Genomic DNA, 26553 nt, shown 5'->3' with positions numbered 1-26553 from the left:
ATAAAAACCCCAGATTTGCAGATGATGTGACGCTTTAAAAAAAAAACACAACAACAATGGCATTTTCTGTCAATAAAATAAAATCCCACATGTTTAGTTTTATTTCAAGTGCTCTGTCACCTCCTTGCCTGCGTCTTCCTCTAGATTCAGTTGGTTCCAGTTTGCGCACTCACTCTGGCGCACAGCGGAGCGGCAGGCCCGCTGCTGCTGCGGGCCTCTGAATCGTTTCCATCTTCCATAAAAAGCCTCCGAGCTGCTTCCCCCTGCTCTCCGGGATCGGTCGGTGGAGGAGGTGCAGCGGGAGGTGGAGGGGTGCGTGGTGGGAGAAAAGGAGGCGGTGTCCTCCCCTCGCCGCCCCACTTCTCCCCAATGTCTGCCTCCGCGCGCTCATTGGCGGCCCGCGCCGTCCGTCACGGCCGCAGCCGCTCTGTGATTGGCTGCGGGAGGCGGATCCCGCAGGTGATCCTCCGCTCATAGAGGCGCGGGGCGGAGAGAAGGTGATCAATCTCCATCCGTCTCCATTAGAAATCACCTTTAACAGCCTGACAGACGACGACGAGCCCCCCTGAAAAAAGCAAATGAGTTTGATTTGTGCGGCCGTAAAAACGCCCGGAACCGCGGCGAGGACGCGCTGAGCCCGTCTGCGCCTCCTTAAAAAAAAAAAAAAAAAATATATATATATATATATATATATATATATATATACATATATCCCGTGATGCCGCTGGCTTTGCGCACTGTTTGGTTTTGAGCAAGTCTTCGGCAGGTTTCCTCCTACTGGATAATTTTACTCGCCTCTTGCGGTCCGAGGGCTCGGGAGGAAAGAAGGAAGGAAGGAAGGAGTAAAACAAGGTAAAGTTTGTTTTTTTATTTCTCCCTCACTTTTAATACTTCAACTTTCTTTTTTTTTTTTTTCTTTTTAGTTTTGGTGACAGAACCTAATTCAATTTGCGTAAGAATTTTCCGCAGACATATCAATTAATGCCGCAAAGTGAAGAACTTTCAGCTGCAGCCGAATCAACTTTCCTCCAGGAGCGAAGATAATTTTCACATTTCAATTCCAATTCTTCCCTTTGAGTTTTTTTTTTTTTTTTTTTTTGCCTTTCTGAGCGCAATTGGCCATTAAAGCGTGTGAAGCACTCTGTAGATAATTGGGAGAGGCGTGTTTTGGTTTTTGTTAATTTATTTCGCTGATAAGAGCCCTTGTGAAGCTCGTTCTCTCTCCCCGGAGGTCTAATCTAAATTCTAATGGAGTTCATTTGCACCGAGATGTCGTCCCCTCTTCTCTTCTCCTCTCCTCCTCGGCCCGCCACGACTGCAATACACGTCGGTCTTGGCTGGGCTTCGGTTCGGTTCGGTTCGGTTCGGCCAGTCAGGCCCCTGATTGTTAGAAATAATTTAATCCACGCGTCACCCCGCAGCGCTGCGTTTGGGTTGAGATTTTGCGGGGAATTCTGGATTGTGCGAGTCCAGACGAGTTGCTTAAAATCTTTATTCTCTCTGGAACTGATTCAGAGTGGAGTGAATTTAAACACCTTCGGGTTAAGCACGTCTACAAAATTACAAATTTCTATGGAGTAAATGTGTCTTCATTTTTTTTTTTTTTTTTTTAAATCTGGTTTGCATTAATTTATTCTATTTATTTACTGCACGTTTTAGACGGAGTGCCTCCCTGTGTGTGTTTTAATGCAAATGGCTGCAGGGGATCCTGCTTGTGGTTTAAAAAAAAAAAAAAAGAAAAATAACAAAATAAAAAAAAAATTCAAAATAAGGACCAATTTCCAGAAAGGCTCCTGATTGCATCATTAATATAATATCAAACTCATCCGTGACCTACTTATATTTTATATTACGTGCAAAGTGTTTTGTCAGAGCAGAGCTACTCAACACACACCATGACACACACACGCACACACACACACTGGAGTTTGACTCGGCTGAGCTGCAGGTTTTTTTTTGTTTTGTTTTGTGTGTGAAAGTTTGTTTTATAGAGCATTTCACGCATTTTTAAAGAGTATTTTTTTTTAAGTTGTAAATTATATCATTTGAAATAGTTGCTGGGAAAATGCTGTGGATAATTACAGTCATATAAATGGAGATAAATGCTGCTGTAATCTAACCAAATTAACACGGAAATCACCTGCAGGGATCCTCCAGCTCCTCTCATCCTCTTTCACTATTTAAAACAGGGATATTATTATAAATCCTGTTTTTTTTAAAATTGTTTTTAAGAAGTGAGTTGTGGAGGCTGTCAAACACACGTCAACTTTTTTTGTTGTTTATTATTTTCTTCATGAAAGACCTGATAAACGACTAATACTTGTGTTTGTAGAGCGTGATGATTAAACAGTGCAATGTATCCTGTGTTTATTATCCTACTGCTATGGAGACATAAAACTATTTATTTTGATGTTTGTATTTAATTGTCTTTCAGCTTAAGTTGCCCAAAAAAAAAAAAAAAAAAAAGGCCAATATAAAAATGTAATTTTTTGTAAGACCAATTAACGCCATAATATTTATGCTTGAATGTCAGGCAAATTTCAGACAAAAAGGCCTCGCTTAAACTTATTATTATTATTATTATTATTATTATTATTATTATTATTATTATTATCATTATTCTCTGTGCAGTAACTTGAATCGGTCCCCTGCTCCGTCAAGCTGCAGCATCGGGGGAAGCTGAACCACTGGCCTGAGCTGGGTGGAGCAGTGACCGCCTGTAGCATGATGTCCTACCTCAAACAGCCCCCCTATGGGGTCAACGGCCTGGGGCTGAGCGGCGCTGCCATGGACCTGCTGCACCCCTCGGTGGGGTACCCAGGTAGGAGCCCCGGCACTTTGGTTAACGCCGTTAAAGCTGCTCGAGAACCGGAGAAACTAATTAAGCTAGCTGCTTAGTTTAGCTGCTGTAATTGCTCGCGCTTTTTTTTTTTTTTTTACCAGTGGACTATTTATTTGGGAAAATGTAGGTAATGTGTGAAAAAATACACTCTAAATTTGTTTTAAGGTCTTCAGACAGTGAGTTCAAATGAAACTGTTTGGCTGCAGTTTAACCAGCTCGGCTTTTATTTTAACTTCACAACACGTCTGTGACTGAGTGTCCAGCGTTTGGTTCACCGCGTTTCGTCCTCCTGCGCCTGTTTCTCCCCCCCCGCAGCGACTCCCAGGAAGCAGCGGAGGGAGCGGACCACCTTCACCCGCTCGCAGCTGGACGTCCTGGAGGCTCTGTTCGCCAAAACCCGGTACCCGGACATCTTCATGCGGGAGGAGGTGGCGCTGAAGATCAACCTGCCGGAGTCCCGAGTTCAGGTGAATTAAAATAAGACATCCCGAATTCAGGAGGGGAGGGGGGGGGGGGATGAATAATTAAAAAAATATGAAGCAAGTTGTAATTTTAGGCTATATTCACTTTATAACAAACATATTTTATTATTGCACCCAGAAAAATTCACCGTTTTAATATTATTAATAAATTGTAAAGAGCATGAATGAGATTATTTTTTACTGTTAGTGACGTCATTTAATCCAGAACATTCATCGGGTAATCGTTACCGTTGGCCAGCCAGCTAGTTTATATCCCAGATTATCTTTAATACTTTCCTCATTTTCACGCACAAAAATATCACAGAATCCCTTCTCTATACATTCTTAAGATAATTAATAATTAATTACTAAAATCCGAGAAACCTGAATGAGGAAACTCTTTTCTTTTTTTTTTTTTTCCTTTTTCTTTTTTCCCCAGTATTTTAGATTAATTTTGTGATTGGACAGTTTCTGAGTCAAGTAATGAGCCAGTAAAGCAATAAGAGCTTAACTTATGACTAAATTAATTAATGGTAGTAAAAGATTGGCTCATTAGTCAATGGGAACGTTACTGTAACCACTTTACATTAGAGGCTATAGAACTGGATTATTATGCTGGGGGTTTGGTCTGCCTGATTTACCTGCACTGCTTTAGTTTAGCCAACAGAAAAACTTCATAATATTCTGCATATTTGCTCATGAATGCTCATACTTTAACAGTGTATTTTGTGTGTGTGTCTATATATATATATATATATATATATATATATATATATATATATATATATATATATATATATACATATATATTAAGCAGGTTGATGTTTGCTGTAATTTGATCTGAAATGCAGGAAGAACAAGACCGTTCCCTGGAAATACTGCACACACATTTAACCGCTGCAGCACAATGCCAGACAAATACTACTCTTAAAAGACATAATGGGGGGAGCCGAGGCCGCCGTCTCACAGTTTGAGTTATTTTCAGAATGTGTGTGTGAAACAAAATGCTCGACAAGATCCTACCCTCTCAGTGCTCTAGAGTTACCCCACTGTGTGGTGAAACTCAATAGCCTGTTATCTTAGAGCCGTCTACAAGGTATGAAATTAGACCCCTGGCTGATCCAAGCCAAGGGGCCGAGGTGGAAATGAACCTTGATGGATAATAACCCTCAATTTTCCTCCATAATGTACTCCCAGCATGGCCTAGGAGTTTTTCCCTTTATTTGTTTCATGGTGGTTGGTAACTCCTGCTTGGTGTGTGTGTGTGTGTGTGTGTGTTTTTGTGTGTGTGTGTTGTTTTGCGTACAGGTGTGGTTCAAGAACAGGAGGGCCAAGTGTCGCCAGCAGCAGCAGAGCGGCAGCAGCGCCAAAGCCAGGCCGCCCAAGAAGAAGTCCTCTCCGGCCCGGGAGAGCACCGGCTCGGAGAGCAGCGGTCAGTTCACTCCTCCCGCCGTGTCCAGCGCCGGCTCTTCCTCCTCCTCCACCTCGTCCACCAACCACACGGGGCCCGCCGCGCTCAGCAGCACCTCTACCTCCATCAGCACCGTCTCCTCCATCTGGAGCCCCGCCATCTCTCCGGGAAACGCCCCCGCGCCTGCCGTCGCCCCGCTTCCCGAGCCGGGACCCCCGTCCAACGCCTCCTGCATGCAGCGGTCCGTGTCGGGCTCGGCCGCCGCCGCCACCTCCTACCCCATGTCCTACAACCAGACGCCGGGCTACGGCCAGGGCTACCCGGGCCCCTCCAGCTCCTACTTCAGCAGCGTAGACTGTGGCTCCTACCTGGCGCCCATGCACTCCCACCACCACCCCCACCAGCTGAGCCCCATGACGGCCTCCTCCATGTCCGGCCACCCGCACCACCACATCAGCCAGTCATCGGGGCACCACCACCACCACCACCAGGCCTACGGCGGCTCCGGCCTGGCCTTCAACTCCTCCGACTGCCTGGATTACAAAGAGCAGACGGCGGCCTCGTCGTGGAAACTCAACTTTAATGCCACGGACTGCTTGGACTACAAAGACCAGGCCTCCTGGAGGTTCCAGGTCTTGTGATTCAGCTTTTTAACTTTTTTTTTTTTTTTTTTGTTGTTGTTTTTCTTCTTGGCTTCTTTTCCTGCTGCCCCCTCTTCTATTAGTTTGTTGCTTGTTATTAAAAACAAAGAGTTTATGAACCATAACGACATGCTCAGCAGTCGAACTGCTCTTCTCCCCACTTGTCCTCCGTATTATAGAGAAAAAAAAGAAGAAAAAAATTACAAAAAAAAAAAAATCCTGTTGAGCATCAGGAGCAGCTTTGAGGCGATTTCTAAAAATGTGGAGGAGCTTAAATTGTTCTACAAAACACGACTCGGACAAACTCCTTCGACCACCAGCCCTCTGGACGGGAGGAATATTTTCCCCTCCGTTGCACTGACGGGGAAACAAACTGCCCTCCTGCCCCTTTCACCTCCAACCCCTATCAGATTCTGTACAGTTTTTATTTCTCAAAATTTGTTATTTTAGGACAACAGAGATTTTTAGTCAGCTGCATCACGGAGCTGAAATATGTAAATACTATTTGGGTCAGTTACAGTGACCATGTTTAGTTTTTTTTTTTGTTTGTTTTTCTTTCTTTCTTTTTCTTTTTCTGAATTTAAAATTGTTTATAACAACTTTGGGAGGAAAAAAAAAAAAAAAAAACCCACGCTATGTAAATCTTTCTAAATATTCCAAAGATGACAAATTGGCCATGAAGTTGCGTTTTTTCACATGGGGGTTTTATTCAGAAAAAAAAAAACTTAAAACTTTTGGATGTCTTGGATTTAACAAAAAGGCGTCAGACCAAACGTTATTCCAGCCTCTCCATCTTCCAACCAGATCTCCTCTCTTGAGCATTGTGGTGACAGTGGACATGTTTGAACCGCAGCACTTGGCTTAATTGTGGGGTCAAAGTATTTTTTTTTTTTTTTTGTGTTTTATTTTATTATTATTATTATTATTATTGGAGGGGGGAAATGTGGATTTAATGCTCCAATAAGAGAGTGAGATGTTGAATGTATCTCAAAGGCAACCACACTTGCATACATGTTCATCCAATAAAGATCCCTTAAGTCCAAATTAATTTTCCATAAGTGGATTCTGTCTCAGTTTGACTCCCGGCGGGGAGCTTTTTTTTTTTATAATTTATTTATTTATTTTTAGATGCTTGTACATCCGAAAATTACAAAAATCCACACTGCTGTTTTCTCTCATTTGAACTAGTCACACTTTTATTTAAAGGCCTGTTTATTTTGTTTCTCTCTAATTACAGCGGGGTAAATGCAAATTAGTGCGTAATTAAAACAAGCCTTGAACGCATGTAGGGCCCCGCATTTCCATTTTAGAGAGCGGATGTTTAATCCTCTCTGCCCGCCTTAAATTGAAACACCAACGTCTCTCCTTGCTTTGGGGAGGCTAAGGGTATTTATTTATTTTTATTTTGACTCTGCCGTTTAAAAGAAGAAGAAGAAAAAAGGAGGAAGCCGGAAGACATTTGATCGAGGCGTAATTGAATGCAGCGCAGTAATTGCGTGATAATTACTCCTGGTTTCTCCAAAATAACCCGCAGGAATCTCGGGGCCTCTGATGCGGTAATTGCGGAGGTGGGGCCAGGTTAAGGGGGGGTCGCATGTAAGAAGTGTGTTTGATGCGTTTATTCTCACAGGCAACAGAAAGACGGCGAGCGGTAACCAAAATAATAATAATAATAATAATAATGATGAGGATGATGATGATAATGGCGGCAGGAGGCCGCAGACAGCGGAAGAACCTGTTAACTCATGGGCGTATTAACAAAACAACTTTTTTTTCTCTCCTCAAACTTCTTCTCTTGCTTTTTTTTTTTTTATTTATTTTTTGTCAAATATGTTTATAAAGCATATTTGACTAAATATGCTTTATAAAGTTCAAATTAACTGAAGATCCATCCATCCATCCATCCATCCATTTGCTTCCGCTTATCCGGGCTCGGGTCGCGGGGGTAGCAGCTTCAGAAGGTGAAGATATTAATTTTTAAGGTTATGTTTTTGTAACGATTATAACACACACACAAAAAATGGTGAAATGATCTTAACTTCTAGCTAAATGACGCCTTTTCAAAACGCTTCAAACTAAACTGAAAGGTGACGAGGAAGAGTTTGCGTCATTTTTAAAGGCCAAGGAGCTGAAAAAGAAGGAACGAGAAAAAAAAAAACCCCAAAACCTTTAAATCTGATCAGATCAGCGGCCGGATCGATCCGGGCCTCTCCGCCTGCAGGGAGCGCGTCCAGCTGCTGCTCTCGCCTCTGTTTATGTAGATCAGATTCGCGGCAGCTGAATCAATATCGGCCGAACGGGGAACATCAAAAACGTGTTTGCGTCAAGACGCGCAAACAAGCGCCGCGCAATGTCCACCAACAGCGGCGGATTTGTTCGGATTTGCATCAAACAAACATTTGCGGATCAATCTTGCGCGACTCGTTTGAGGAGCTGCGAGGAGCCACAGGTTTTTCATGAGGCAGCTGCGACCAAAAAAACCCCCCAAAACAAAACATTTGTCTGCATGTGCAAGAAAAAGAAAAAAGGGGATCAGGGTCAGAAAGAGAAAAAGACGGATTAACAGCTCGGTTGAGAGAAAAAATAACCACTACGAGTGAAATATTTGAGAGAATTATTCTACAGAGTAAAGTAAAAAAAAAACAAAAACTTTTTTTTTCTATTATTTTGGGTGTTTTACGCGCAGGATCCTTCCTTACATCCGCACATTTAAACCTGGTGCAGCAACTTTGGGGTTAAAGAAAAGACAATTATGGAGATCTGTAATAATTACAAATAAACTCCTGAGCAACTTTCCGTTTAATAAAATAGCATCAAAAGTTAGGATTTAGTCAAAAACTAACACTGACATAAACAGAAATGACAGATTTGTTTTTAAAACAGCTTTAGTTTCATAATTTTGATAATTTTGCTTTGCAACTGTTAGAGGCAGAAAGTCATCCTAAACTCTTAATCAAAATTTTAAAAGTTACTTTTTATGTGTTGCTTTTTGGGAAAGTTGTGAAAAAATGTTAGTGATTAAAACAAAACAAAACAAGGGGGGGAGGAGAGTGCAAATGTTTTCTTTTGTTGTTGTTGCCATCAGATATTTTCCTTTCACTGCCTGATTCATCAGGTTTCACCACAAGATGCTGAAAGCAGAAGTGGAAACGTCAGCCCCTCGTCTGAACTCTAAAACGCAAGAAGAGTGAGAACAAAAACCGTCTTTACAAAAGCCGCTCGGCTGACGCCGCCGTCCGCTCACAGCGTTTCTCACTTGGCTGCGGCTCTGCTCCTGGCAGCAGCATCCATGTTGTTTTAGGGCTTTGAGAGGGTTTAAGGTGAGGCTGCGTTGTCAACTCAGCGCGGCTCACGACCAGAGCTTTTGCCAGACTTACGTTAATACAGATTCTTCTTGCAGAGAGCTGGAACGTTAGCTGGTCCTGCTGTATGTGAATAGGAGGTTTAAACCGCAGCCGACTTCAAACTCCGTTCAGTGACCTCATCGATTGCTGCTGGCCTGTTGTTAACCATTTAACCCTTTGGCCTCTCCTCCTCTGGAGAAGTTGTGGGCTGGAACCTGCTGACATTTTGTTCACACTTTGACCAAAACATGAACTGGAACCAGGCTGCGCTATATATTTGCATCAGTGCTTATATTTCTACAGAGAGGGAGAGAACGAAGACAAAGCCAAATCAATCCATCGGTATTTTGAGTTTTGCGAGATCTCGAAGGTCTTGATAGTGGTGGGTGTGCTGGGACCGTTTCCTTCCATTTCCACGCTCATCTTTCATTGACTACAGCAGTGAGAAGCAATGCAGAGGATTATATTTACCTGAGAGGTTAATCTGGGGTCAACTGTACAGCGACATGGGTGTAGACCGGGCTGCCGTCTCTGGTTTCTCTGCTTGGTCCGACAAGGTTACCTACCTCTTTCCTCGATGGAAGCACGTTTCTTTGGTTCTCTTTTGTGGTTTCTTTGCTGTACGTTTCAGAAATCACAAGACCTCTGGAATCCAAACTAAACCAAGATGAGAAAAAAACAAAGCAAAGTCTAACAGCTGAAGTTTCCAAAAACCTCCAGGAGCATTCATAAAGTTCCTGGTGGGGTTGGTGCTCGCTACATATGACTGAGAAGATGAAGAGTTGGAGTGTTTTTGTCAGTAGGGAGGACTTAAAGGACTCTGGTTACCTGATCCTTAAGTGTGCTGGGAGATCTGGTCCACTTGCACCAGATAGACCGGTTGGACAAAACTGTACCTGATAAATGGTTTCCAAATGGTGTGACAACTTCTGCAGCTTGATTACCATCGGGAATTCTTCACCGTCGAATTGTTGCAGGGATTTGACAAGAAGTCTGATTAAAAACATTGTGGCCTAAAAGCTTTTGATTGACGATGGTGACCAAAATAAAACATGTTAACATGGGCATTTGAACACAAACTACAAAAGCAAAAAGCCAATCATGTTGTCTTGGTCAATGTCACAAGTGTGGAAAGAAAAACAGCATAGCTCTAGCAATTTGTTGAGACATACTTTATCTGCCCTATAACTTGATGTTGAGCAATTCCAACAGCTTTAGAGCAAAAATGCATCGGTTCTGAAGTTGGTAGTCACGGACAAAGTGCTCTGCATATTACAGAGGCTACTGTCCTTGCTATGCTGCTTTGGGTGAACAAGAATGAACTTCAAATTGTCACAGATTAGCCTGGTTTGAACTAGCCCGGTAAAAACTAGCCCCTTGTTTGACGTTTTGATTCCTACAGAGGGTCTGGATCCTCGGCTATTGAGAAACAATTGCTTCCTGGAGGCGTGGACTCTACTGAAGTTAAAAATTTTATCTAATTGTTAATGTTTACCCGCGATTTACATAATGCGCCAGTTCGACGTTCGGAAATTGCCTGTGCTGTAATCAACCATCATCCAATGTGAAAAGAGATGTACAGAGCAAAACAAAATGGCTGTTAATTAAATATTCACATCTTCTCCTTCTGTTCACTGACTGACCCGGAGAAAATTCTACCAGAGCAATCCAGCTCAATGGGAGAAAGCTGACGGGAGATGAGAAACAAACAAGATAGGAAAGGCAACAATCAGGCCAGATTTGAACCATAAACTAACTTTACGAAAAGACGCAACATATTTTCCTGCAGTTGCAGAGTAGCAGTGAAGCTAGCTATTTCTCCCCAGTGCATATTTTGTAAGACAAAAAGCAAAGATTGAGCTCTTTAGCATTTTCAGTCATTGTATGCTAATGTTTTAGCCACCTGTGAATAAGAGGACACCAGTATAGTCTTTAAAAATGTAATTAAAACGGTGATAAACACATTATTGTTGATGTTCCTTGTTCAAAGCATTTACACTCACGCCAAACTGTTAGCATGCTAACCACAGATGGAACCAGGTGATGAAAACGTCCCAGAAGTTCAAACTCGGGGCAGTAAAACAGAAGTAAACAGCTGTTCTAAGGTCAACGGAGCAATCAAACCATTTCCTTCCTGCTTTGCTTCACCTGATGGGAAAATCAGACTAAACTGGTCTGGTAGCAGCGCAGCAGCTCTCTGCGGTTTCTAAACAGACCACTCCCTTCAGATGAAACCTCAGATGACGGCTGCTTGTCCCGACGACTTCCTCGCTTCCCAGTCTCCTTCCTTGTAAAATCAGTCGCATCTTGGAGAGCAGGGATGGATTAGGAAGGTATTTGAGGGGAATTATCTCATCTGAAAGGGATGCGGCAGACCCTCGTCCCAACTTGTCTTCGCCCTCTTCCAGATCTGGGAGAGCTTAATGGGGGCTTGTTGGCCCGCGGGCCTCGACGTTTCACACAGAGCCTGTGTGAAAACCGATTGCCACTTTTCCTCTTCCAGCTCTTTTTCTCTTCAGTGTCAAAGACATGTTTACAAAGGAAGACATCTAAAATCATCCAGCTTCATTCATGACCGGATCCTCAGAAATTATACGAATCTAAAGTTATCCAACAATAACTCTAGATAAATAAGGGAGTAAATTATTAGCTATAAATGAAGAAGAAATCTGATTTTATTAGCTATAAAATGATTTGGAGGAATAAATATTCAATACGTCCAATTATTTGTGTACTTTCAGATTGACAAGGAGACATTTATTTCAATTTAAGCGATTTAATTGCTACTAATGGCAAAATAAATCCAACTTATTTGAACTCAAATTCAATAATCTGTCTATTTGACGTCTAGAATGGCCCTGACACGCGTTCCTATGATATTTCGGTAAATTTGAGTCGTGCCCATCAGAAATAAACCCATAAGTGGAGCCCTGTCCGCCCTCAGGGGGAGAGAGGGTTGGTCCAATCAGGAGGGGCATCATTAGATGCTAAGGCTTCTGCAGAAACTCTGCACAGCTGTTGCACTGAGGAGGCAAAAAAAAAAGGGAAAAAAAAAAAGGCAGATAACCTGAGTGCTGGAGGCTTGATTCGTTTCCAAAATGTTAACAAGGCCGTTTCGCAGCTCCAGCCCCCCGCGCAGTATGTTAATACCACTAATAAGCCTATCTCTGCAAGTCATCACGGATGGCAAAGATCTGAGGCAATAAAGCTGCTGGCCGCGTTTTAAATGAAGCATTTGTGATTTCACAAAGCCGACATAATTGCTCAAAGGGGTGACTGAGGAGACCGCGTGGTACCCTTACATTGTTTTTTTTATTATTACTATTATTCGTCTGCGTTACATTATTTAATTTGTGTGATGAGATTTCACCGTTTGTGCGTCAAAACATGTGACGGCGCGGGGCATTCAGCGGGGTGGGGGGGGGGGAGCGGCTCGCCTTTTTAAAGGCAATTTTGCAGCTTTTCTCGAAGCCGTCACGTCGAACAATCAGCGGATGACGCAGTTTTGGTTTGTAAATTATGAACGCGTCAAGAGACGCCGCGCGCGCGCTGACAGATGCCACTTATCGGCAGCTGCCTCTGCAGTGCGACTGTATCATCAGAGGGCAAACATAACAACACCCTGATGTTTACCTAAGAGAAGTATTAGTATCAGTCACAAATGTAATTCCTTTCAGCTTGTTGGATTGACTACCCGCAAAACAGACAATGATTTTTTTTTTTTTTTTTTTTAAAAAGCCAACAAAACAAGAAAAAGAAGAAAAAAGAAGCAGAAAAGCATCCTCGTTGATCTTCTGTCCATTTCCAGCATCACTTCTTGTATGTTTTTTTTTTTTTTGTGGAAATCCTCTTAGAATGCAAAGTAAATAGATTACGATACAGTGAGGGATTAGAGCTCGCGCGGCGCTGTCAGATTAGTCGGCGAGAGCAGCGCGTCGACAGCTCTGACACGGCTGTGGCTGCTGTTCAGGAAAGGGGCTCCGGCTCCGCAAGACGGATGCTTTAAAGGCGCTGCCTGGCTCCCGTTCATGAATAAAACTGCGGCCCGTAATCTCGGCCAAAACACACACACACACACACCAATCCCCACCCCACACACACACACATTTACAGAGTACACTCACAGACACACATGCAAGAGGATGCTTGCAACATAAACTACCAACACAAAACGTCTTTATTTTATTCAGGTTGCTGAGTGGCAGGTTTTGATGTACTTGTAACAGAAAAGCTGTCCATGTTTTGTTAGACGCTCTACAAAAATGTATTTGATCAACTGAATATGTTTTAATTGCGCACATTCCGTTTTGCATAAATAACATTTCAGATAAGCATCCTTCTCTGCAAATAAAAACATGCATCTATTGGGATACATAAGGAGAATATAATAGTATATTGTCGCCTTTTGGGAATAAAATCTTTTTTTTTTTTCAAACCATTCCTAAATGAACTACATGGAGCATCCCGGGGTCTTCGTCATCCTGGAAGAAAAAGAACAGAAACACCATTTATTGTCATGGATCAGTTTACTTTCATAAGCTCTTATAAGTGCAGCATGAACATGCAAATCTAGTAATTTATTTTGTTAGGCTAATAAATTAAGTGCATATAGTCTAAAATAATCTCAACTGTGGTTTTTTGTTCTTAGAAAATGAATAAATGATTCAAAGTTGGACACTAAACCTGAAATGCTGGCTGCATACAATGAATGGCATCATGAAGTGGCTAATATGAGGAAACAATGCAGAAAGATGCCTTAGATAAAAATGAAATGGAAAAAGATCATGCTTTTCATTAAGAAGTACAGAACACTAGAGGTTTAATACAGAAATGCCTCATCATTGTCTGTAGAAACATACATCCTGTGGATCCTGTGTAAAGGATCCTGTATACCTGGAAAAAGCATTAACATGCTTTCATTTCTTCATATTTTGTGACATGGAAGGGAAAAGACAGTGTAAAAAAATGTTGCAAATAAAAATCTGGAAGGGTGGCTGCATTTCTGGTCGGCCCACTTGAGCCAATCATCTCCTGGTCTAATGGTCTATCGGTGCCTCTACCATCTTTTCTAGAGACTAAATTCAGAGGACCACCAGTCTGACCACAGATTCTTGATCTGGTGTGGATGGTGTGTTCAGGGTGATGTGCAGCGTCAGTTTTCTGCCACATGTAGTATTTAGCATTAGAAAGTTTGAGTTCTGCTTCGTCTGAGCGGTGCATGATGACATGTGATTCATGTCCCACTTGAGGCTTGTTGCAAACTTTTAAAAAAATGCTTCTTACGTATTTTCTTCAACACGCCATTTTTCTGCAAAGGCCAGATTTGTGAAGAGCACGGCTATTAATCACCATGTCAACAACAGATTCTTCCGCCTGAGCTGTGGATCTCCTCCAGAGTTGCCACAGGCTGCTTTTCTAAATAATGCTCTCCTTAGCTGAGCAGTAAGTTTAGGTGGAGGGAGACGTATTGGTAAGTTTGTGCCATACTTTCGCTTCTCTACAATTTTCTCCCAAAGTTTTCCACTTTGTTCTTTGGTGTATGATATAAAGTCTCCATAAATAAACTCATGTTATGTGACTAAATATAAGGGTTACGACAGCGATGGCGACTAAAGTTTGGGACTCATACTCAAGTCACACTTAAGTTGCATAAGCTTAAGTGTATGCAACTTCAGTGACTTCAGTCTTGACCTGGACTTGCGACTTAAAGGGGCAGTACTGATTAAAACTGACTTGTTTGAGCTTTACATCATGCTATGTTATGCCCTCATCAAAAACACACTGGAGTGCTGCTTTGATTCTTTCATGCATGTCTGAGAAATCCATTAAATCTCCCATAGAAACCATTCAGCTCTGCAAAATGCCTCAGTGCACCCAGCACCACCCCGAGACTCCTCCACTCAGCTCCTTCAGACTAGCCAGAAGCAATTAGTCTGAAGAAGCAAACCCCTGATGGAACTGCACATCTGCTGAGCTCATTAAATGAACTACTTCTCAGTGAAACGCTGGTAAAAATGTTGTTAAAAAATAGAGACGCATTGTTGTCATATTTGATACTGTATATATTGCATTTTGTAACAACTGAAGTGAACATAGTTACTTGATTGAGTTATAAAATTACAGTGTGTGCCTGGAAAAACATAATTTTTCCCCTTTAAAAATTGTGAACAATCTTGTTTTTGTGTGTTTTGCTTGCTATCTCTTCTCTGTCTCAGACATAAACGCGTGAGCATGTGGCGTGTAAACCATCACAATAACGGCAGCGCTGTTTGCGTCCCGTCCATTAAAAGACTAAAAGTTGTTACTGTCAGGGCTTTTATGTCAGGATCATTTTTGTTAAATTTAAATTCTGTTTTTAAAGACAGAGTTTTGATTTTTAGTTCACAGTCCTCATTTTTCTTTTAGAGTAAAAGACAGAAGACGATAGTGAATGTTGAATCAACTATGTCCGTTTTGGTAAAAAAAAAAAAAAAACTTGTTTGGAGAAAAACCCAGATACAAGAAAACATTTGTGTGTGATTTACTTTAACTGTATTTGTTATTTAGCAGCTAACGCTAATGATCATTCCTTATATAGCACAATGTAGCGTTTTATGCAAACCATACAGCAGAAGTGTCATGACAGATAAAATGATTTGAATTTTGACTGCGTGTTACTCAAATACAGATGACTTGAGACTTGACTTGAACTCGCAAACAACGACATGTGAACATCTCTGGCTTATGACACTTCTGTCAGTCTACTTACGTTCCCTCCTTCTCTGTTGCTGCCACTGCTTCCTGCATAAACAGAAGCAAAAACAACAGAATATGGCTGCTGTAGTAACAGTGACACTTCAACAGTAAACAGTTCACACGATTGCTCAGAGTCCAACATGTCGTCTTTCTGGCTTTTAACGAATGTGAATAAAAAAAACCACGTTGTCACTTATGGTGATCTCCCTCTCTTTGAGCTCAGCGCTAATCAGGTTGTGATTGACATTAAAACCCCAGCATGCCTTAAACAGAAGACGTTGATGCTAATGTTTCCTTTCAATAGCCTACAGTCCGGATTATGGAGCGACAGAGCGATTCGGTGCTGAGACAATTGCAAATGAAATGGAATTATTAAAATGTAAAGAGCAGTGAGAAGAGGACGAGAAGTGATGTTTTTTTAATGGACGTTTTCTAAGAAACCGGTTAGTGAGCTCAGATGTTTGAAAGCACTGAGAGCAGTACAAGCAGGAATGTCGCTTGAGAAGTGTTGGTGTGTGAGCACTGAGAGCTCTTAAAGTCCTCAACAAGCATCCGCATTTCTCTGTAGATCACAGCCAGCGGTCATAATTAAACATCGCTTAGGTTGAGAGAAAAATATTTGCCACCTTTCAGACTTTCTTGCACTTGCATGTTTCCGATCATCAAACAGATTGAAAATATAATACGATGACAGCCAGAGGAAATGTAGGGAGCAGCTTTTAAGTTTCAAAGCATCATCTGGAGCACCGATGGCCTGATTTTCCCACAGTTCATCATTCAACAATAAGAAAAAAAAAAAAAAGGCATCTGGTGGAGAAACTGAGGGCAAAATTCACAGCTGACCAAAAAGATCCAAAAGACTGTATCACATTTACCAAAAAACAACATTTTAATGACTTGCTGCACTTTGGGGAAAATATTCTGTAGACTGACAAGATGAAATTGGGACTTTTTGAAAACAAAATGAAGGATTTGGACTGTCCTAGTCAAAATCTAGACTTTAATCTGATTGAGATGGTCTGGCACACCTTAAAGCAGGCCCAAGGAATGGAAAAACATCACTACTAGTTTTCACAGACAGCGTTTGAGGCTTATCTTTGTTTGACATAAGCATTTGTTTGATGATCTGAAACAATTATGTGTGGCAAAAAAGATTAAACTGAAGAAATATGCAAGTCGGGGAATACCTTTTCAAAGCATTGCATGCTGCTGTGTTTGTTTGAGCTACAGTTTTGTTATGTTCTGATTACGACCCGCAGAAGACCCACCTGTCTGTCTCAGCGTTCTGAGCAGATCTGGACTGACCGCCACATGGACGGACTCTGGTCTCCTTAGTCTGGTCCGTTCATCGGCTCTAAAGAACAACAACAGAGCACGATTAGTTGTGTACACGTCTGTTAAACACAGAACAATTTACTAATTCAGTACCTCGACCAAGCCAAGGAAAGTGCTGGTTAAACCATCTAAAATGTCACAGAGGTCAGGAAAAGAACATCCATCTCAAGAGGAATGTGTTTCAGACCGTTATGTCACTTTACTAAGCTTTTTGGTTATATCTATTCTGCGTACATTGCTAGAGGAAGGTTTGGTGGATGGAGCCAGAAGTACAGCGCCCAGGACGAGGTGTGACAGTGAAGCCTTTAAACTGGTCAACAGTCCAAGCATTTAGAAAGAAAATTGATATTTCACTGATAATGTTCTGATAAAAGACACAGTTTGGGTGTAAATCAATAAAAAATGTCATAAAGACACAAAAGAACCAGCAACAACAAAGACAAAAACTGTTGGAAGACAGAGATACAAATGGACAGCTGTTGACTGATTTGTGTTTGAGAGAGTTTATGAGAACTCTTCACATGATGTGTTTCCAATACAAATCAGTGGAGGAATCTATAGAGAAAGAAATAAGACAGAAAGAAAGAAAGAAGGAAAGAAAGAAAGCCAGACAGAGAGACGGACTTTAATCCTGGTTGATCAGTTGCTTTGTCGGTTGGCCGGTTGGTTGGTTGGATGGTTGGTTGGTTGGTTGGTTGGTTGGTTGGCCGGTTGGTTGGTTGGTTGGATGGTTGGTTGGTTGGTTGGTTGGTTGGTTGGTCGGTCGGTTGGCGGGTTGGATGGTTGGTTGGATGGATGTGGTTCCACTCTGTAGTCACTCAGACTGTGATCTGTAGTTCTGATCGACTGCTTGCTCTTCTGTGTTTCCAGTTACAGACCCCGGGACCAGTTCAGCCTCAGTACCTGAACTGGTCCTGAACATCTTTACCTAGTTTACTCTGCCAGCCTCCTCATCTTTATTACTCTGAAACAGTCATTGCCTTTACCATCAGCTCAGACTTCCTGATGTTAATTTCAGGAGCCGGAAGTTGTATATCAAACTTCACATCTTTGTGCCCACAGCAACCCCCTCTGTGACGATAGATTTTCACTCTCCGGATTGATCAGAGAGTGAAACCGTGTCATAGCTCCTTGTTGGTTCTGAGCCTCACAATAAGTTTGGCCTTCACTGAGAGAAACTGCCAAGCGCTCACAGTCTCTGCACTCCTCTGTCAGAGGAGTGTGTGGTGAACAACAGAGGCCAGCAGCCATCAAAGGAACATTGGGAAGCTTCCCAGACTTCCGTCTCGTTGTCTCTCGCTACCGTGAGCGTGGAGTCAGATTTGGAAAATGCGGGAATCTGCGAGGAGCCCCCGAACCGCCATTATGCTCACCTCCCCTCTCCTCCGCTGCTCTTTTCTGGCCGAGACAAACGAGAGAAAGCGCCGGCGTTATAATGCCTCCCCTACTCCATCTCGGATAAGCTGCCACTGGCTTCACATGAGAAACAATGAAACTTCATTGGAGACCAGATTACCGAAGGGGAGGTGGGGGGGCTTCTGAGTAATTTTTCCTCTAAAGGAGGAGGGGGTGATTGAAATAAAAAAAAGCAGGAGCTTTGTTTGCTCCTCTCTCAGGCTATTGTCTTTTGGGAGGTTTTGGGAATCTGGTTCCTTAGCCTAACGGCAGAGTAGAGGAAGATGGGGTACGATGGAGATTCTGGCACCAAGTCACCTTCTTTTCCACATGTTTTATCCTCCTCTTGTTTCTTTTAGTGTTTAAAAAAAGAGCTTAGGCCGCAGCATCTCTCTTTACCTCTCTCTGGACCCAGATTGCTTAAATTGGAGGGGATTTGGGATGGATGGAGGAGGCTTAGTGGTAGGTGGGGGTTCAGAGAGTCATCACTGTTACAGTCAAACAGCCATGAAAGCCTGTGAGGATGAAGAGCGCCTTTTTATCTAAAACACCCAAATCCCATATAAATACTCTGATATGCTAGATGCAGTATCCATCACTTCCCTCCCCCACCGTCCCATAATAATGGAGTCATGGACGCTTCTATCAGTGTCTCTACTTTTTCAACAAGTCGTTCTTTTTTCCATTTGTTTTAAACTCAGAGACGGAGAGTTTGGGTAGGAACTCTGGATGCTGAACTGGACCAGTGGCTTTTAAAATCTCGGATCACTGGAAGCATTAAGAAGTGGAAGCAATGTGGCTTTGACATTTTGAAGTTTCACAGGGGAGAAGAAGCCAATCCTCGGCCAAAGGGCCGCTGGTGCTCTCTCAAAGAGGAGACATAAATTAACAAAAAGAGCAAATGTGTCTGGAGACTTTATTTGTAAAGAGCAGAGCTAAATGCTTAAAGATTTGTAGTTTTTTTTAATGAAATGACACACTTCTATTCTGCTAAACAGCCTTAGAGTGCATTCACAGCAGCCCTGAAAGCTTTAATCAAACTGCAGTTCATTTGTCTAGGAAGTCTGGTTCGTTTGGGGAAGTGTGAATGTATAATTGAACTCTGATGGTGACCAAAAAAGTGAACTCTGGTCCGCCTATCAATATGGGTCTTGGTTCAGTTGAAGTGAACTCTGGAGCAGTCCAAATGCATATATGAACGTCAAGTGGACCTGCTTCCAAAAGCAGGAAGCAAAATGTAGTGCAGGGCATTCTGGGTAAATACAACCAAAACAAGCACAAGACTCTAGTGTTAGTAAGAGAAATGTCTCATGGTCTATTGCCAAAGACAAAAGAGAAAAACTACAATACGCTAAAATCCAACGTCACTCCGTTTTCATTTACATTTCATGAATAAGGAAGTTGCGCTCTGTGTCTTCTTCAGAGGTTTTCATGTTATTTCCTTCAGTGGTTCTTGGTGCAGCGCCCCCACAGGCTAGTGTGGGGAAAGCATTTTCAAAGGATTTTGATCTATTTTCATACGACTGAAACACCACCTCATCCTACCGCAAAACTTTTTAAAATAAAAAAACATGAGTTTTTTTTCAAAATTAGAGTGTTTCCATTAAGCAGATTTATTTTTGTAATTTCAATTTGCACAGTTCTATGGTTAATGGAAAGACAGCTTGTGTTTCCCTAACGACCTGTCCACGGTGTACCCCATCTGTCACCCAATGACCGACGGGAGAGGCACCAGCACCACCAATCCCACATCCCTTCCAGGATTAGATGATGATTGGATGTCTCGCACGCAGTCCTTTTCTGACATCTATCAACAAGTCCTCCACTATAGGGGAATATAGTCAGGTTTGCACTTCATTCTTCTTGTTTCTAACTAAATATTTCCAGTGTGTCAAGTGGTAGTAAGTGGAGTTGCCACTGCAATCCCGAACTGAAGAGAATAGATGTGTGATTTCCGCACAGGACACATTTAGACAATAAAACTCAGATGTTCATACTCACTTTGTTGGAGGGTTGTCTGAGGAGAAGGGACCTGTCCCCTTCGGGTCCCCATCTGGTTCTCTGTGGCTCAAGCTGGAACCACAAGCAGCACTGGTGCCTCTCTGAAGAACACCTGACAATGAACATGAAATCAGAGAACAGCTTAACCCATTAACTGTCACTCTCTAAATGCTTACTGTGAGTCAGTGAGGACACTGGTGTCATCATGGAACTGAACCTTGTCCCGTCTTGTCACGTTACAACCACAAACTTCAATGTGGAAGACATTGAAGACAACTGTTAGTTTTGCACCTCAGAAATTTGGTCTTTACATTGAGTGGAAAGAGGAAACGAGTTGGTGGAAGGAACTTAGAAGATGTCTTGTTTGTAGTTTGCTGCAAACAATGTAGGGAACACAGCAAGGATGTGGAAGAAATATTTAAAGCCCTCACTTCAATCCCACTTCCCAATCACGCATTGCCTTACTTTAGGCTTTCACATAAAATCCCATGTGACATATTGTGGTTGTAACATGTGAACAAGTTCAAGAGCTACGAACGCTTTACTGAGGCATGGTACGCGACAGTGAGCTGCCACTTGGGAAAATTTCTGAATTGAGACAAGAAGTCAAATAGTCATGGAGGATGTGCAAACAAAGCAGCTGGGAAAGGGAGCAGAAACAACCACGTCTTTCCCTCAACGCGCAGCGGAGCTAACAGGCTTTCACTGCAACAACAAAGAGCAGATAGAAAGGCAGAGAGGAGGTGGAGAAGTGGATCTCCAGATAAAGCTCTCGTCTCTGCCCGCTGAAAAGGCCCTGCAGTCACATCAGCCTTTGTGAGGGGGAGACACAACCGTTGCAAAACCAAGTTGGCTTTTTCTCTTGGCACTCGAAAGGAATAATAATAAAAAAGAGAGAGAGAGATGGAGGAGAAGAGAAAAAGGCCTTCTGCCTCTCACAGCGCCGTATCAATCCAGATCAGCACACATATCAGCCAGACAGCTATAAGCGATTTCCAATGCCCGTATGAAAAGGAGCATTTCTAAGCTGCAATCCGTGTTCTCTATTGTGCGCTTGTGTGCGTACAAGCGGCGGCGGGAATCTCAGAGGATCGAGATTCACAATGAGCGCGCATGAATGCGAGAAGAGACGCACAGAAGATGTGGCGTCTATCGCTGGCATCCACTTTAAAACAACCGCTCAATTTGGTACCGAGTCAATTTTTTAAAAAATTATCCAAACAAGAAGCATGTTTTTTTTCTTTCTTTATCTGGTGTTTTTCAATGCAAATCATCTCAATTGCGTTTTTTTTTTTTTTAAACTTCAGTGAGACGTGATGAGCAGTTTGTATTGTTGCTCTTCGAGGTAAGTGCTCCCAACTACACTAGCAGCTACACCTGACACCTGGAGGAAAATTGCCTCTGGCTCCAACTAACATGCAAACTATCCCCATTTGTTCGTCTGTTTCGGCCCATCAACCAACTTCTACATGCTTTAAAAAAACCACATTGATCAGAGCTCAAGTGCCCCCCCCCCTTCTGCTTTTTTTGAAGGTTTCGTCTGATTTAAGCCGCAGCCATGCTTTTTATGAAGACATATGTAAGTAGGAAGCATCTTATGAAGAATTAAAACTGGAGCCAATGTGCACACCTCCAAACTGCATTGTGAAGACATCGTTTGTAGGCGGCTTGAAGCACACGAGAAAGGACGAAATATGCATAAAATTTAAAAGTCAAAGTGTGGCTCGCTGCAGCTACATGCTTATGGAGATCACACTTTGAAAACAAGTTAAGATGTTTAAGTGAAAAAAAAACCCCGGCACAAAGTCTGACAAATTAAGCTAGGAAACTAAACGTGAATGTTCTTGTTTTGCTTGAAGAAAACTTTGTTCATCATCGTGTTCCTCAATTACTGTCTACATTCCAGTATACGACTCGTTTAATAAAGCTATGTCAAAACATCCTCATATATATTTTAGTCAACATATATGGTTTCCAGACAAAGTATTGACATTTTTTGCCTTAAAAAACCTCAAACTTTTCACATTTCTTCCTGTACCTGCTGAAGTAAACCCTCCCACAGCATAAAGGTGCCACCTCCGTGTTTCACCCCAGGGCATGTTGTGATAATTTCAACAGACTCTACAGTTGAAATTAGGTCAGAAAAATTAATCCAGAATCATTATTACGGTATTGATTAACTCACACTTCTCTGTTGTCATCAGGCCTTTTCACTGACGATTCTAACTACGGAAGTGCAAAAGCAACATTGATGAATGTAGATTAAATGTTAGACTATTGTGTCCATAACTACGAGAATTCTGTATATCTGTCCTCATCTCAGGAGATAAACTAATACACATCACTTTAATGTTAGGTGGAAATACAAATGTGAGAGTTAAATGTTTAGCATGAGTCAAGGTTTTGGATAGTAGCTATTAAGGAATTACTTTGTTGGAGTTAAAATCCTTTTTTCTACCTATAAAACTCGGTTACCTTTGATAATTGTCATCAATGCAGCATGCGATGCACATAGTATCTTGGTGACAGGCTAGTTTAACAAACTCCTAGTCTGGGCATTTCCGTTTGACTCTCATTTCCCTTCACTGCTCAGCCCGAGCTTTCTCCCATTCACTTGGATTCCTTTGATAGAATTTCAGCCGGGCCAATCAGTGAACAGAGGAAGTTGGGAACAATGAGATTGTTTTTGAATTACATTTCCCCCTGTAGTTTTAACAATGACAACCAACCGACTGACCAATGAAGTTGCCATCTTGTTCGGATATAGCACCTCTCACTTCGCAGCGAAGGACAGTTGTTTGCAGCGTAGGCAATTTCCGAAAAGCTTCATAGCGATCGTTTCTCAAAAGCTGAGAACCTAAACCCTGTGTACAAAGTGAAGCTGGTAAATACCAGCCCCTTGTTCTGTGTTACCAATTTCTAACTACTAATTCAGTTTCAAACTTGGTCAGAGTTTTCTATGGGGTGAAAACTAGTGAAGAAGTATGTTAGAATGACTCATAAGAGAGATTTAGCAGAAAACAAAACCTGTAAAATCAGAATTGTTTTCCTTTAGAGACCCTGAAGACACACAGATTGAGATTTGCTTATTTTTATCGATTTAAAAAGCTAATTCTGCTTTTGGCCTGCCCTCCAGCCGTCCACAGATTATGCTACAAATGCTAAATGTGTGTGCATGTACGAGTGTGTAAAGTGAGACACCGGTTCACTGGAGCCCTCTGCTTGAAGCATCACACTTATTATTGATGGTCGGCCTTTTAAGCACCGTTAATATGCACGCTAACACACACGTAGAAGCACTACGCACACTGCTGAGGTGTGTGTAGGTTGAGTGCTGTTTGGTGCAGATTGAAAGGCTCGACATCCTCCTCGTGATGTAGCACTCTGATGTTATTTCTTCGTGTTGTGTAGAAATATCTACATCAAATCAAATGGTTTCTGACAAATCTGGTTGTGTATAATAGTACGTGTAATAGCTGCCATCAATAAAAGTAGGTTTTTTCTTGCTCTTTTGTCAAACTGCTTCATCACAATTTGTAGTTTAACAAGGTTTTACTTTGCCTACATTCAGGAATCCATATGACTTTTATCATCTATTTATGTTATATCTTTAACATAAATAGACGTGTTGTGTCATGTTAGATTTGTATTTTGAATGGGGTTGCCATGTAACTGTTGTATACATACCTACTATAGATAGTGTAATCACTAAAATTAGTTGATTTTCCCTTCAGCAGTTCTGATCGGTAATCAGAAAGTGAAATTCTAAAAAAGGTCAGATTTAATAAATGCATCAAAACTAGGAACTCCTAATAGACAGCTGAGTCCTAAAAGAGAAATGGAGATCTAGTTACATCTCACACACCAGAGCAAATAAAACAGTACAGTATCATTTTTTAGCAATAAAACACGACACTCTAGAAATCTGGCTGCAGCGAACAAAACGAGAAAAAGATAAACTTTTCAATAACAATTTTTTATATCATTTACATTAAAATTATCATCATTTGTTCAATAAAATCCCCAGAAGTGATGTTTGTTTCCAACAATATGCGCCATATAACTTGTAGGTTCGTACAGTTTGTGTATAAAAATGCATCCCAAGTTTGAAGCAAATTGAAAATTGCTTCATTTTTTAAGAAAGACAAAAAACACAGGCGTATATAACTTGCAAATATTAAAGTGGGGAAAGTGAATAGGCAAATCACTTTAATAGCTACTTCTGAAAAAGCTTAGTTTATCATTCCATAAGGAGTAAAATTATGTTTTTTAAAAAATTTAACAAATGATTATTTCCAAGATTGACCATGAATTCAAGAATCATTTAAGACCTAAAAACCTTTGTTATATTTAAACATTTACATTATATATATATATATGTATATATATATATAATGTAACTGGTGCCGTGTCTGATGTCGAACTTCAAACGGCTCCTTATATATACAGTATATATGGACACATCAGATCTTTCTTTTCCTAGCCTCTCACCTGTGTCCCTTCCTCACTTCTACACAGTGCTGCTGTCCAAGGATAGGACACGCTGCAGGTGATTGAGGTAAATCATCGAGGACATAATTAAGGGAGCTTACGAAGGAGGGGGGGGGGGCGTGCGCGTGTTAAGCATCACATTAGGAATAAAAAAGAAAAAGGGAAAATAGATGCAAACAGGCCTCAGAGTTACACAAATGCTCATTTTCATTCCCAGCCACGCAGACGAGACGGTCAGCCTCGGGGGTTTGACCTTATACAGTGGAGTTAAATACCTCATCAGTGAACACACAAACATGCCCGCGCAGCCTTACTGCTGCGCTTTTAAGCATCAATGAAGGACTCATCCGACATGTTCATCTAGTTCCCCTCACAAATGTGAATGTTTTTCTGCCTAGCCGTCGGCCCTTGTAGCCTCTGTGTGGACCGAGCGTGTGCGTGCTTGCATGTGGGCGTGCGTGTGCACGTGCGTGTGTGTGTGGGGGTGTGTGGTGTGCGTGTGTGTGGTTGTGGTTGTGAGAATGGGTTTGTAATCAGGAACTCTGCTTGATCCCCTCTGGAATGTGCTTTTGGGAATGTTTGTTAAAGGCCAGCAGCATAGACTGGAAAAAAAAGGAAACCTGGGCATTGGTCGAGTTTTTCTACCATGCTGGGCTACCCAGAAAACCTTTCATTTTACGTCTGAACGTAGAGTCTTTATCTAGATTTTAAACTATGATAGTTTTTACTAAAAGTTAGCTTGACCTACGCAGTTCTGCTCAGTTATAATCTCCCTTCAGCTCCTCTTTTGGGCTTTCTCTCATTGAAGTGGATTTCTCCGGTATATTTTCAACCGATCCAATCAGCGAACAGATGGAGAAGTCGTGAACATGACTAATTGTAGACTGGCTGTAGATCTAGAAAAGGCAGCAGAGGAAGTGAACGAAGCCGTTCAGATCTTGTTGGAAATGCTTCCAAATATTGAATTAACACTAATAGCCATCTTGTTTGGATATTGCACTTTTCTCTTTGCAGTGGGGGATTGTTGTTTAAGCTTCATAGCATCAAACTGCCACATTACATAAGTTACGGCTAAACATTAGCAATTGGGTAGAATTTAAAACTTCAACAGAGTCTAGGAAGCGATCATTTCTCGATAGCCAAGAGGCCAGAGCCTCTGTACGAAGCAAAGCATAAGGGGGCTGGATTTTATCAGGCTAGCTAAAGGTGTGAGAAAACGAAAAGGGAAGGCAAGTCAACCTGTTGTCCGTGTTTCGTTCCACATCTCTCAGTCAAACTTGATCTGATTTGATTCTTTTCTATGTTTTTAAAGGAAGGTTTGAGCCTGAGAAAATATCTCAGGTGCGTCACTGGAGCTGAGCCGCCGAGGTTATCGACATGTAAGGAGGAATAATGGGCTGCATTTTCTTTATTTGGGCTTGGACAAGTGATTATTTTTCTTACCGTCGCCTGCGATGGCCCGGGCTTCGATTTCATTAGCTTTCCTCTTGGCCACGTCCGCGAGCACCACCTCGCCCTTATCACCGGCGACATAATGGAGGTCCTTTGAAGGTAATGCGGGAAAGAAAGAAACGTGAACGTTAATCTAAAATGAATCTGGGCTCAGATGACAATAGTTTTTTTTTAATAGAGGGGTGGTCGCGGTATTTTGGCAGGAGGAGGAAGAAACAGATGAAATGAGAAGCAGAAAAAAAAGGAGCCGTTTGAAGTCCGACATCAGAAACGGCACCAGTTCGAATGAAATGCCGCTTCCTCCAAAAAAAAGAAAGAAAAAAAAACTTTGAAATCAGCCTTCTTGCTGCCTGCGCCCCAAACTGCACACACACATACACACACACACACTTGTCTCTGGTTTTTAAACAGGACTGGATGTTATCTGGCACATTTCAAAAGTGGG

The 26553-nt window shown here is 41.9% G+C and overlaps 2 protein-coding genes across 7 annotated transcripts in view; one reads left to right on the top strand and one right to left on the bottom strand.

Moving 5' to 3' along the window:
* The first annotated feature begins 417 nt into the window (after positions 1-417).
* Positions 418-10663, top strand: otx1 (orthodenticle homeobox 1). 2 transcript variants are annotated; one of them, XM_032553714.1, is made up of 4 exons: positions 418-852; positions 2662-2821; positions 3158-3309; positions 4612-10663. In XM_032553714.1, exons 2-4 carry the CDS (start codon positions 2725-2727, stop codon positions 5353-5355), a joined length of 993 nt encoding a protein of 330 aa, XP_032409605.1. In that variant the 5' UTR covers positions 418-852; positions 2662-2724; the 3' UTR covers positions 5356-10663. The 2 variants fall into 2 exon arrangements, with proteins under 2 accessions (XP_032409605.1, XP_032409604.1); XM_032553713.1 differs by having other exon boundaries at positions 457-852; positions 2632-2821.
* A 2190-nt stretch (positions 10664-12853) lies between these two features.
* Positions 12854-26553, bottom strand: part of wdpcp (WD repeat containing planar cell polarity effector) — a 102614-nt gene continuing 88914 nt past the window's right edge. For 4 of the 5 annotated variants that reach the window (XM_032553705.1, XM_032553708.1, XM_032553706.1 and 1 more), the window contains 5 exons: positions 26100-26199; positions 20166-20277; positions 16703-16788; positions 15448-15479; positions 12854-13180 (listed from right to left, as the gene is read on the bottom strand). In XM_032553705.1, coding sequence (XP_032409596.1) covers positions 13130-13180; positions 15448-15479; positions 16703-16788; positions 20166-20277; positions 26100-26199 — 381 coding nt within the window. In that variant the 3' untranslated portion in view covers positions 12854-13129. Of the gene's footprint in view, positions 13181-15447; positions 15480-16702; positions 16789-20165; positions 20278-26099; positions 26200-26553 lie in introns of those variants that run through there. The other variant, XM_032553709.1, reaches the window with a different exon arrangement.

This window comes from Xiphophorus hellerii, chromosome 22, assembly GCF_003331165.1.
Source record: "Xiphophorus hellerii strain 12219 chromosome 22, Xiphophorus_hellerii-4.1, whole genome shotgun sequence".
NCBI lineage: Eukaryota > Metazoa > Chordata > Actinopteri > Cyprinodontiformes > Poeciliidae > Xiphophorus > Xiphophorus hellerii.
Note: the sequence above shows the minus strand (reverse complement) of the source record. Positions and strands in the feature narration are given on the sequence as shown.